Raw genomic sequence first — 12,213 nt, 5'->3', positions numbered from 1 at the left:
CTCGTGAGCCTCAATCATTAATGGGTATATTCATTCACAGCCGTAATCGTACATCTTCGATCAACAGAACCCACATGGTCATATAAGCCAAAATGCCGATTGGCAAGACATTCCTTCGAATAGCAACGTCCCAATGGAAAATCCTTCCAACTCTTTCAATATTCTTGTGTTGTGCATTGGCGGCCAATGTTCGATCTAGTGTAGAGGGTAAATCGCCCAATTCATCATCTTCTTCACCTTCTCCTGCACTTGTCAAACCTTCAGAAGCTGGATCCATCTGGGGAGACAGAGCCTCTCCTCCATTCCGGCGTCTGCGCAACTCTGCCAATCGTCTGGTAGCATTGATAGAGGATGAAGAAGTGTTTATATATCGTGTACGTGAAAGAGTTGGAGACATGAATGATTCCGCATCACTTTCTGCTTCACTTTCAGTTACTAGTCCATGTGGTCTTCCATGTTCTGCCGCTGCTAAAGTTGCACTTAACCTTCCAGATCTTTGCCGTGGTGGCGCTCCCATGATTGCACGCCAAAATGCCATTCCGATCCCACCACGAGATTTTGTTCGAATTGTAGACGATTGCGAGCGTATTGATGATCGTCCAATCCTGCTACCGCTGCCGTACCTGCCATACCTCCCTTTATTGTACGCCGAGAGATCTCCATTTGCTCCTGTGCCCTCACCAATGCCCATAGCAGCATTCGAAAGTCCGTCACTTTCATCGGTAATATTGCTCACCACCCAACGCGCGATCGTATCGCTACAGGCCGTCGTTGTAGAGATCACGATCCAAGCTGGTAAGGGATTTCTTGGTCCCATAGTATACAGCGTCAATCGTACCAGAGGCCAACAGAGAGCCTGCAATGCGATCAATCTGATGAGCGATGGTAAAAGGGAGTAATAATGCAACCAACGTCGTAACAGCAAAGTGGTGAAAGAATAAGCGTGATAAGCAGTTGTCATACTGTACAAAGCCGAGAGAGCAAATTCCAATGAGCTAGGTTGTGCTTGCATTCCTTCGATCGGCTTTCTCCATAACATCGAACTACTCCAACCAACAACAAATGCATTTCGCATCAACCAAAACGTTCCAATTAATCCAGGCACAGTGGCAAGCAAACGCAAAGGTAAAACCAAATACATCAATACGAATTGACGTAATTTAGACGGCCGCTCCAACCTTTCGATATAATTCCATTCTTCTTTGGCTAAGGGCTCACCCTCCAATACTCTGTGACGGGCTACAGGAGATGATAAGCTTTCATTGCTCCGCATCGATGGACTTTCTGGTCCTCGTTCTACTTCCGTTTCTGTTTCGTCATCACTTCGTACAGAGACTGGTTGACCACTACGAGCATTGCTTGTCGAAGTTGCAAGTTGTGACGCACCTTGATGCATCGATCGATTCCTTCTTGCATTTGTCGAGAAAGACAGAGCATTGTCATCCTCTTCTTCATCTTCTGGATCTTGAACTGGTCTTTGTGCAGCAGGTTGACGTCTCCCGCTAGCTGAACGACTGAGTGCTGAAGAATGTTCCGATCTATTGGTAATCATAGCAGCATTTTGAGGATGCATTTGAACATTCATTGCTCTCAAATTTGTTTCGCTTGGCGTGTATGGCGGTGGGGATTCGTCCGCTTCCCTAGGCGAAAGGCTCATCGGATCTGGGAAAGCAGACATTGCCGGAGGAAGAGCAAAATATCCACCGATCGTGCTCAAATCAGCAGGTGTAGCTGGCACAAAAGCAGTCGCTGTTGGTGCCAGTCCACCCTGTGAATCGCAATGTCGATATCCATAACTATATATCACCGGCGAATATTGTGCAAAATGAGGAACGGAATTCGTTCGGTGAGGGCCTTGATCAAATGCAGTTGAAATTTGTAGATTTGGGTTATAGGATGCTGTATTAGGTGACAAGTGTGTACTCGTAAGGGTTGGAGATGTACGAGCAGATTGTGCTCTTGCCCTTTGTGGTCTCGTATGTGGTGAGGAAGTTGATCCTGCACTCGCAGAGCTTGCTCGTGATCGACCTTCCGCTTGATCGTTCACAGCTTCTGTTGCCGAAGTTGATCTAGCCCGCTGCCTTCTTGCTCTTCCATTCGAGGGTGTGACATGGTCAGAGTGTGTGGCTTCATTACTGCTCTCGGCAGCACTCGTTCTAGCTCGCTGTGTTGGATTTTGTGGTCTGGTCATGCTCTGATCATGAGCCGGAGTGAATCCTGATCCGGGCGAGAAAAGAGCAGCTCTTGCTCTTGCTGCGGGTGAATGGCGTGAGTCAGCAAAAGTTTGCCGGGTCGGTATTCCTTCGCTCATAAGAGATGGATTTCCAGCTGATCTGCTAAACGCTGACGCAGAAGACAGAGCAGGAGATAGATGAGGCGAAGTAGGCGTAGATCGACTAGCAATCGTTCTTGCTCTTGAACTACTTGCGATGGGTTGTGGATTTACGGTAGGGCTTGACATGTTATTTTGAGGCGATGGACCACCCCGCTCGGTATTTTCTGTTCCATGCGATCCATTGCTGCTAGGCACAGAAGGTAGGGTGACGGGAAACCTGTGTGCCGATTGATTGAGAAAGGCAAGCTGATCGAGATTTTTGGCGAACGATGAAGATCTAGAAGCAGGAGCAGAGACAGATCGTGATCGCCAATCGAAAATGGGAGATGTAGAAAGCGATGATGCTGGATCATTACTCAAATCGTTTTGAGATTCTTGATCACGTATGTTTGTATTTTCCCCTGCTGCATTTATTGTTGATGCTGATGATCCTGTCGATGATGTAGGAGATGTAGCACCAAAGGAAACACCTGAGCTATCTGCTTGACTAGGATTGCCTTCTCTAGCCATTGCCGATGTCAACGAAACAGAGCTCATCGCTGCAAAGGTGCTTGATGTATACTTTAATCTTGCATGATGTGAATGTACTGCGTAACCGACATCTATTCAATACCACATTTCCGCATGAATTCCTCGACATATACTTTCCTAGCTTGATATGTAGAAAGTCTGGTATATGACAATCTTGAATAATGGAAGTGAGAAGTCAAATTTGAGCAGCCATCAAATTTCCAAATCGTCATCAAACCAAATGAAGTTTAATTCATACTAGAAATGCAGCTAAAAGTGAAACTGTGTTGTAATTCTGCATGCACACACTGTAACCGTACAGCCTGCATGGCGCCGTTCAATGCGGGTAAAGAATTCGCGCAATGCAGACAGGGCTAAAAACAAAGGAATCTTGATTGTTGTCATGGTTGCTTCTTTTCTCGAGCTGGCTTTTGTATTAGATACAATTTCATACTATACAGAAAAAGAGCGATGTTCTTACGTCAGTGGTATAACTGACCATCCTTCTCCACCGGCCCCTGCAATTTCCACCTTGTCACCATTCAAGGTATACCAACAATACTCGCATACACCAACATTGTCATCTCCTAAACCCTTACATGTCTCTTTTCCATTCAAAGGACGAAATCGTCCACCCCCAGCAACAATCATATCTGACGGTCGTTTATCACAAATCTGACATGGACCAAACAAGAAAGCTTCCTCCCTCTTGACTGGTCGTGACCATCGAACGATCGGATTGACTGCAGAATCATTCCTAAGAAAGGTCGTGACAGACTCGGAATTTGGTCGCTTGCATTCTTCTTCTCGGGCTAATCTCATCACATCAATGACCCAAACATGCTCACAGCTGCCTTGATGTAAGAGCCAATACAATTTGCCAGTACAAAGCTCCAATGAGTCCATCTTTACATCCTCCATCCTCTGTCCACTTGCACTTGCTCGGGGAGGTGCTCCGTCCTCATTTGGTTTCGAAAAGTGTGTTGAAAGTAGCAAAGCGTATGCGTCTTGGCCAGCATACTCGCTGTATAAGACATCTTCTATCAAGAAACAGCTATCCGTCCTGCGCTTTTGACCGGTATACTGGTGCATTTGTGGAGCGGCACTGCTCAAATCTCCCACGGCGACTTGCTTGTTCCATGCTTTGAACTTTTCTGACTCATTGACAGATTCTGGAATATCGTCCATCCTACAATAGAACCCATCTCGAAGGTCTTTCAAAGTGGCATCACTACGAATCTCGATCTTTTGTGCAAGTTGCAATGATTCATACGGGCCTGATCTGCCAAACATAGATTGAGGTCCTCGCTTTGTCCTTTCGGGAATCTCAAATCTCTCGCCATCTTGCCAATGAGAATTGTCCTCAAACTCTTTTTCTTCTTCTAGATGGTATCCTGAATCAGGCACAGAACGTACGATCCTATCAAACTTTTCCTTTGCCCACATACCGCGAGGTGGTCTGCTGTAGATTGAGATCTCAAGGATAAAAGGCCGGCTTTCTTTGCCATCGCTGGTCTGTCTTTCACTTACAGCTTCAATCACAGAGGAAGGATATTCGATATTTTTCAGCAGATGAGTCGGAGTCGGTGCTACAATTGCGGATCCATCTGAACGACCTCCTTGTTGATGATATGCACTGGCGAGAGCAGGATTGGCCATAAACTTGAACGCATTCGGAACGGAGTCTTGGACTTTCTGCAGCGATTGCAATCCTCTTATTGGCTCTACCTCGTGCGAGGTGGCATTCTCAAGGGTATCATCCGATTCATTCTCCGTCACATCTGACGTTTGTTCATTTTGCTTTCGCTTGCGCTTCCGTCGAAATGTATCTGCGTGTTCAGGTACACCTTCTACTACCCAAGTGAGAAGTCGAGTTCGAAGTTCAGATGCTAGTTTTCTATCATCTACAGTCTCCTTGACCTTTTTCTGAAGCTCGTATACAGAACATCTCCTCGCCAAAGCTTCTTCTTCTGTTGATGTCAAAGCCTTTGAATAAGTTGGCACTTTCTGACACTGTGCGAAGATGGGATCATTTGCAATTTCGGATAATTTGATCCTTTCAGACTCGGGTCCAATCAAGAGTTCAGAGGATGCATCGTATCTCTTCCCTTGAACATTTCCTTCATTTGATGTCATGGCATCATTGCAACACTTCCAATGATGGTGGTTCTGAGAAGAAAGTAGAGAGAAGTACGCTAGTCCGGAAATTGGCACGGACGTCTGTTGACTCAAAAAGAAGTCTTTTGCAAGTCTATCTCTAAAAGTCACTTAGAGCAATTAAAGATATTTCTGGGATAGAGATACATTTGATTCGATTCACTACAACGAGAATAAAGTACAAAGACTATAAAGTGATAGGCGACTTTCTTAAATGCAATCGACAATTTCAGTAAGACACGCCCCGGATATTCGGATTGATTGATTATGCAATCGAGACGCGTTTGGTGGAGAACAACACAGTATATAAAGGCTGAGCATGTCAGAGAAGATATAAAGTTGTACACCCCCAGAAGTTAGCATACACTCACATTCATCTTATGCCACCAACTCTTCTTTCACGGCTATCAGCTTGGAGCATAATACATAGCCTAACAAAGAGCAATAAATCAACAGAAAATGTATGGCATACATTCGTGATTCGAAGAGGAATGGCTAGTATGGTCGAATCACAAGAAGGGAAAGACGTGAGCGAAAAAGCAGCAGAGATGGCCAAAGAGGAAGCACAACCGTCAAGAAAACGAGCAAGAAGAGCTCACATCGAAATTCAGACGCCTGGCACGCTTCCACAATACAGAGACGCAAAGAAGTACCTCTCTGTAACAGACTTCGTTTCTCCATTGTGGTGCGAATATGCATTCCATTATGGGATCCTGGGTTTACGGCACCTACCCGTCTCACAAAGACCAAAAGAGATCGAAACGCCAAGTGGTCATATCCTCAGACCTGATAAACAAGTCGCACAGCAACGCGAAAAGGTCCTTGTAGGAGGTAGAAAAGTACACGAAAAGCTGGAGAAGGAAATACATCCTGTCAAAGTTCGTGTCCAAACAACGACCAGAGAGGATGAATGGGCATTGCGAATCTTGCGTTTAATCACGGGGTTGAAGACCTTGCTCGACAGTGGATGTTGCAGAGAAGTTCCAATCTTCGGTTTTGTACATGGTGAATTGGTGATGGGTGTAGTTGATGAAATTAATCGGAGACCTCTGACAAAGCGGCTGAACAAATATCTGGACGAGGCTCAGAAAGAAGCTCAAGCTCCGGCTTCCAAAACGCTTTCAGACTTCTTCACACCTCTGCAGCAGCAAGATGGCCCAAGCTCTCAAATAACCGTCTCGGATGGAACAAAGAAATATTCATCACAGGAGGAGTGGAAGAAGGAGATGCGTCGAAAAGAAGCACTATCAAAAGGCCCTAAGAAGTCACCAAAAAAGTCCCTAGGAACCCACAAGAAGGGGACGGAGACAGGGCAGGGAAATTTGATGGCATTTTTTGGTGGCAAGAAAGATGCACACGCCGATACTACAATCAATGCTGATGAAGCTGAACAACCAAAAGAGAGGTATGGATACTTCCTTGAAGATAGCAAAACTCGATTGGCCAGGCTTCTACCACCTGTGCAGGATCAAAAACCTGCAAGGCTACAGTGTATGCTCTACAAGCGTCTTTTTGACGGATTGCTCTCCGGCATGATAGGCGGTAGACCTGCCCAACCTTCAACGAAAGAAGGTGAAATCCTGGAGCTAGACGAATATGCAACACCTTTTGATCTTGCCCATTTGTTCGCACATCAATCGCTCGATGCACAATTACCTCTTTCGGATGCATTTATCCTGGATGCAGAAGGACTTTTGAACGAGTTCAACCTGTCAATTTTGGCATCAGATCAAGTATGCACACTGAAAACTATCGCTGCTTTGCTGAGCGAGACTTTGTCAGAATTAGCAAAGTCTGCACAAGAAGGAATGAGATGGAAAGCTGCGGATTTCACTGCTTCTGGAGTCATTCAGCATCATCTTCGTTTAACATACCGTAAGAGAAAAGGAAAATTTCATCCCAAGAGTAAGTATGCGTCAGAGGCGCGCAGAAAGCAACCATCTCGCTCTTCAAAAAGGCTAAATGGCTCGAATGGTGAGCAGGAAGCCGCCCCTGCAGAGACGGAAAGCAAGTCAGAAAACGCAGAAGATCGAGTGGTAGCGATCGCCCTAGAACTTGGTGTGGACGATGACGTTCGTCAAGCCGAAATTGAAGACGAAGTTTTACGTGATAATGGTGTTGTTATTCCAGATTCTTCACCTAGCGTTCCCCTTTCACAACGAAGGGAAACAGATGACACCGAGCCTGAAGCTACACCATCGGACAAAAATATTCTGGGTACGGTAGATTTCTATCATAATCCGATCCAACTAGACAATCACTTGCACGATATGATGTTATTGTGGAAAGGCGAACGTTCAATGCGAGGAGTCACGATTGAACAGTCGTGGCGCTGTCATAAATGTGAATTTCGACAAGATTGTGAATGGCGTCAAGAGAAAGGGCAAGAAGAATTAGATAAAGCAATGCAAAGAAGATTAGACCAAGCTGCGCTACAAATCGATCAACAACCTATCGGTGCTAGTGATTCTGACGGAACAAATAGCAATGATGAAGAACAGCTTAGAGAACAACAAATCGTTCAAGATAATGAGTCGCAGTCTTCAACCCAGCCTACTCATCCACTTCCTCAAAAGATCTTTAGAGAAGATCTAGATGACGAGGACGCACTTTGGAGTCAATTTGAGGAGATAGAAACAGAGCAATTGAAGGACTGAAGATAGCTGCATAAAATTCCAACATGTATTTTTACTCCCTTATGCAAAATGTGCACATGTATACTAGAACAGCATCTCTCTGAAATCCAATCTTACAATCGGGGTATACCTCAACTTCAGCAATCGCAGACATCGTTTAGTCGAACAGAGATTATGTCATTGAACTACATCGACATGAAACTTTGCCCGAGGTGAGAAGCATACTACTATAACAGCATATGAGTTGAAGTACATGTTGAGAAAGCAAAAGATGATTTTGAACCGAATGCATTTTTGAACGAATGCTCGACAAATTTAATGGTCTTTGTCGGTAAATATCGTAGAGTGTCAAAGTGCAATTCGATAATACGTTTAGTCGAAAAGACCGAAACCCATGTCATCGTCGGATTCTTCCTTCTCTTCTTCCTTCTTCTCCTCCTTCTTCTCTTCGGCAGCAGGGGCGGCACCACCAGCAGCGGCAGCGGCAGCAGGAGCTGCAGCACCACCACCGGATGGGACGGAAGCAAGTTTTTCGGAACCTTCAGTGATCAACTGTAAAGAGTGGAAAGAATAGTATAGTCAGCATCAATGTCAATATAATCAATCACCGCAAATATAATACGTACGTCGTTGATGTTCTTGCCTTCCAATTCAGAGATGAGTTTGTCGAGGCGTTCATCATCAGCGCTGATGCTAACGGAGTCCAACAAAGTCTTGATGTCAGCGGCGGAAGGGGATTCCTTACCACCCAATTGCAAAAGAAGGTAGGCAGCAATGTGCTTCATTTTGATTGATAAATTTGTTGTTTTGGTGTAAAGAGAAAGTGTGCCGAAGCCGTAAATCCGCTATGAGAGCTTTGGTCCTGAAATGGAAGACTTACGGGCTGATGGTTACGAGACAGGCTTTGACAAAGCACGAATTGTTAATTGACCAAATTCTCACAGCCTTGACACTAGGGTTGCATCCTAAAAGCTTCTTGCGCTTCCCATCCCTGCCTACGCTCACAAAATGCATCTTCATCACGTGTACCAGAGCTCATCCGCAGCGTTGAACAATAAATTCATGGCACAATACCACTGTTGGTCGAAATTGTACGCGTGCTGGGTCATTCGCCTATGGCTTTACTGTAACTGCAGCGGCGGCTGCACATGCGCGCGAAGAGCCTTTGATAATAAAAGCCTGCGTACAGTGATTAAGAAGGAAAGGCTGACTTAGGACAGTGCAAGTGCAGTAAAGGCGCGAAGTTGCAATTGGTGAATTGAATCAATTCAACCTTTGAAACCTTTCACTTGTCACCATCACAACAGCCCAATATGGATTCTTACGACGCCGAAGCAGCTGCTGAGCTCAAGAGAAAGAGAGCTTTCCGCAAGTTCTCCTACCGTGGATATGAATTGGACTCTTTGTTGGACATGTCCACCGAGGACTTCATGAAAGTCGTCCATGCTCGTGCCCGTAGACGTTTCTCTCGTGGTTTGAAACGTAAGCCTATGGGTTTGATCAAGAAATTGCGTAAGGCCAAGAAGGAAGCACCTGCCAACGAAAAGCCAGCCGTTGTCAGAACACACTTGCGTGATATGTTGGTCGTTCCAGAAATGTGCGGTTCTCAAATCGGTGTTTACTCCGGTAAAGTTTTCAACAACGTCGATATCCGCCCTGAAATGATCGGTCACTACTTGGGTATGTATTGCATTCGAAATGGGGAAAGAGACGGAAGTTTGCTTGGGACGATTCAAACGAAATACTACTAGAAACGGGATGAATGAAGAAGAGACTTGCGTGATATCACAAAAAACAGAAATGCTGACAGTTAAATCTTTCTCTTCACAGGTGAATTCTCCATGTCATACCGCCCAACCAGCCACGGACGTGCCGGTCTCGGTGCCACCTCTGGTCGTTTCATCCCACTCAAGTAAACAGCTCTTTGCTGATTCGATGAGAAATTTGGAACGCTTCTATGGTTACGACATTCTCACCAAAAAAGAGCGTATGGTTGTTCAAGCATCCATTTGCTTATGTACATTGATCTTTCACCAGCATTGCAATTATTGATCGTTCAAGCTCGACAGTAGATTGTAGTATCGCCTGATTATTCTACGTCAGGCATATCATTCATACATATACATTCAAAACCTTCAATCTATGACTTTATGTCTCGCCAGCTAGCGTGCACGTAAGGTATGATAGCTTATTGATCTTTGTTAAGGAGGATGCTTCCTTGCATTTTTACCGTTATGACACCTGTCATGAATGTGACAGTATCATCAGCGGTGTTTAGAGGTGTGGCTACTTGGCGGTGATCGCCATGGCACTTGCTCGAATAAGAGTATTCTCACTTTTGTCTTTATATCTTTAGTCAAGAAAATCTCTGGCTCTTAATTGCGAGGCCCGGTTCTCCAGATTTCTCGAACCCTTCCCTCTTTGAACTGATGTTCACTGTCAATTTGACATAATCTGATCATAGTCTGACGACTTGCCAACAACTTTAGGTCGATGCTGAATGTTTCATCAAGTTGCTCGACTGGTGAAAAGCTTGATTCATCTGTGCTCTGTATTGAAAGTATGAGGGGTGAGTGTACGATCTACAATATTCTAGACATTGCTCGAAAATTATAATAGCAGATAAGTCAAGGTGATGCTTGACGGTTGTTCATTCTCGTGTCACCGAATTGATGTGGATATAATTGTTTGTTGAGAGGGGCGCGAGAGATCTTACTTTTGCTACGCGCGTAACATCGCATTCAGTCTTTGGCGCTAAGTGGATTTTTTGTGGATTTTTCGGATATACGCACGAAAAGTGTTGTTTACAGATCAGGCACCACACCAGTGTTGGCTGATTGCAATTAACTATCTCCTCCGCATAAAGAAGTAGTTCAGCATGACATTCTACATCCTTCCTTCTTACTTTCATCAAACCTTCTATCAAACAGGTGATGGGGTATAAAAGAGGCCTTATTTCGATCCTTGTTGTCTTGCTCTCACTCATTCTGACAATCAATCAAAATCATCCCTTGATCAAACATACATTGGATCAAACACAAACCTTATTCTACAACACATACGATCAAACTCACTCTATGCTCAGGAGCCTTTCTCGAAAAATGGCTTCTCAAACAATCTCAAATCCAGCAATAAATGCTACCAGAAATACCTCGGTGCACAGTTCAGTTGTTCCATACTCGCGGGAAGTCGTAAAAAAGGTCTACGCCATCGAAACCGCGGAAGGTGTTGGCGCGAAGGTCAGGAGAAGCATTGGAACACCACAACTTCGTAACTTCTCTCCTTTCCTTATGCTCGATCATTTTCATCTATCGGAAGGCGACTCTTCAGCTGGCTTTCCAGATCATCCACACCGAGGACAGACAACAGTGACTTATATGCTTGATGGATACTTTCAACATGAAGATTTCATGGGACACAGCGGTAAAATCGGACCTGGAGATCTTCAATGGATGATTGCAGGAAGAGGTGTGATGCATGCAGAGATGCCTTTGCGAAAAGATGAGAACGGGAATAAACTACCTGCACCTGATGGATTGCAACTTTGGGTAGACTTGCCCGAGAAACACAAGATGGACGAAGCATCTTACCAAGAATACTCAAAGGACAAAGTACCTCTTGCATTGCCACGTGCCGATCAACCCGAAGAAACTGAAGGTAAAGGTTGGAAAGTAAAGGTGATTTCTGGAAAGAGTCATGGAGTTGAATCACCCGTTCGTACTCCAGATCGTGGAGGATGTTGGTACTTTGATGTGACTCTTGACTATCCCGGAGCACGTATATTCCAAGAAATTCCCACGGGTTACAACGCCTTCATTTACACTTTCGGTTCCGCCAAAGTTCGGGTCGGAGATCAAAGTACGCCGAGTGGACAGAAAGAATATGAACAATACAATACTCTTGTCTTGTCCAACAAAGCTCAGGTGACTGATCCAAAGGTAGATCCTTCCACTGTTCCGCAAGAGAACGGTGTTTGGATTGAACATGCAGGTGAAGAAGGTCAAGAAGCAAGATTTGTCGTCATTGCAGGTGAACCTTTGGATCAAACTGTTTTCCAACACGGTCCATTCGTCATGACAAGTCGCGAAGAAATTATGCAAACAATGATGGACTTCCAATCCGGCAAGAATGGTTTCGAACGTGCTCCCGGCTGGCGTTCTAAGATTGGTAATAGAATGTAAGGTGATGATTAAAATTTGACTGGATCTCATGTACATTACAGTATTTTATATGAATTGATTGCTATCGAATGTTCCCCCGTCTACCTTTGCGGCCGCGCGTGTGAAACTTCTACGGAGCGAGCCAGGCCTGTACGGGAATGGCGAAGAGAAAGTCAAAAAATGATCCATCTCCTTTACCATGAGTAAATGTTGGATTTTGCCTTTACGGACTCTCGACGAGGTATATGATCAATACACAAATGTTCATTCTTCCCTCCTTAAAGCACAATACATCTGCGGAGCAGTGTATATCGTGCCAAGCTTGAAAAGCAAACAGGAGATCGTGAACAATGCATCTCGATTCACCCTCACCGAGAATCTGAAGCGTGGAAGATGAGCGCTTCACGTCCGTCTT

General features: G+C 44.9%; 6 protein-coding genes across 6 annotated transcripts; 3 read left to right on the top strand and 3 right to left on the bottom strand.

Annotated features, from left to right (window-relative positions):
* Window positions 1–34: 34 nt before the first annotated feature.
* FA14DRAFT_178451 (uncharacterized protein) lies at window positions 35–2,872 on the bottom strand (the record flags this gene model as incomplete). The annotated part of the gene is made up of 1 exon (XM_025500850.1): window positions 35–2,872. One exon carries the CDS (start codon window positions 2,870–2,872, stop codon window positions 35–37), a length of 2,838 nt encoding a protein of 945 aa, XP_025355372.1.
* Window positions 2,873–3,218: 346 nt separating this feature from the next.
* Window positions 3,219–5,137, bottom strand: FA14DRAFT_160389 (uncharacterized protein). Its single transcript, XM_025498652.1, has one exon. The coding sequence runs from the start codon at window positions 4,979–4,981 to the stop codon at window positions 3,323–3,325; it is 1,659 nt and encodes a 552-aa protein (XP_025355371.1). The 5' UTR covers window positions 4,982–5,137; the 3' UTR covers window positions 3,219–3,322.
* A 356-nt stretch (window positions 5,138–5,493) lies between these two features.
* Window positions 5,494–7,659, top strand: FA14DRAFT_178449 (uncharacterized protein; the record flags this gene model as incomplete). Its single annotated transcript, XM_025500849.1, has 1 exon — window positions 5,494–7,659. The coding sequence occupies one exon, from the start codon at window positions 5,494–5,496 to the stop codon at window positions 7,657–7,659; it is 2,166 nt and encodes a 721-aa protein (XP_025355370.1).
* Window positions 7,660–7,845: 186 nt separating this feature from the next.
* Window positions 7,846–8,449, bottom strand: FA14DRAFT_144684 (ribosomal protein 60S). The gene is made up of 2 exons (XM_025497250.1): window positions 8,265–8,449; window positions 7,846–8,190 (listed from the first exon to the last, which is right to left on the bottom strand). Exons 1-2 carry the CDS (start codon window positions 8,421–8,423, stop codon window positions 8,011–8,013), a joined length of 339 nt encoding a protein of 112 aa, XP_025355369.1. The 5' UTR covers window positions 8,424–8,449; the 3' UTR covers window positions 7,846–8,010.
* A 502-nt stretch (window positions 8,450–8,951) lies between these two features.
* Window positions 8,952–9,862, top strand: FA14DRAFT_133038 (putative 40S ribosomal protein S15; the record flags this gene model as incomplete). Its single annotated transcript, XM_025496962.1, has 2 exons — window positions 8,952–9,318; window positions 9,469–9,862. 2 exons carry the CDS (start codon window positions 8,952–8,954, stop codon window positions 9,552–9,554), a joined length of 453 nt encoding a protein of 150 aa, XP_025355368.1. The 3' UTR covers window positions 9,555–9,862.
* Window positions 9,863–10,817: 955 nt separating this feature from the next.
* Window positions 10,818–11,807, top strand: FA14DRAFT_109988 (uncharacterized protein; the record flags this gene model as incomplete). The annotated part of the gene is made up of 1 exon (XM_025495901.1): window positions 10,818–11,807. A coding segment is annotated over one exon (990 nt), but the record flags the coding sequence as incomplete, so codon positions are not given.
* Window positions 11,808–12,213: the final 406 nt, after the last annotated feature.

Source organism: Meira miltonrushii (assembly GCF_003144205.1).
Source record: "Meira miltonrushii strain MCA 3882 unplaced genomic scaffold FA14scaffold_2, whole genome shotgun sequence".
NCBI classification, from domain to species: Eukaryota; Fungi; Basidiomycota; class Exobasidiomycetes; order Exobasidiales; family Brachybasidiaceae; genus Meira; species Meira miltonrushii.
The sequence above is the reverse complement of the archived record's forward strand: the minus strand, read 5'-3'. Positions and strand labels throughout refer to the sequence as shown.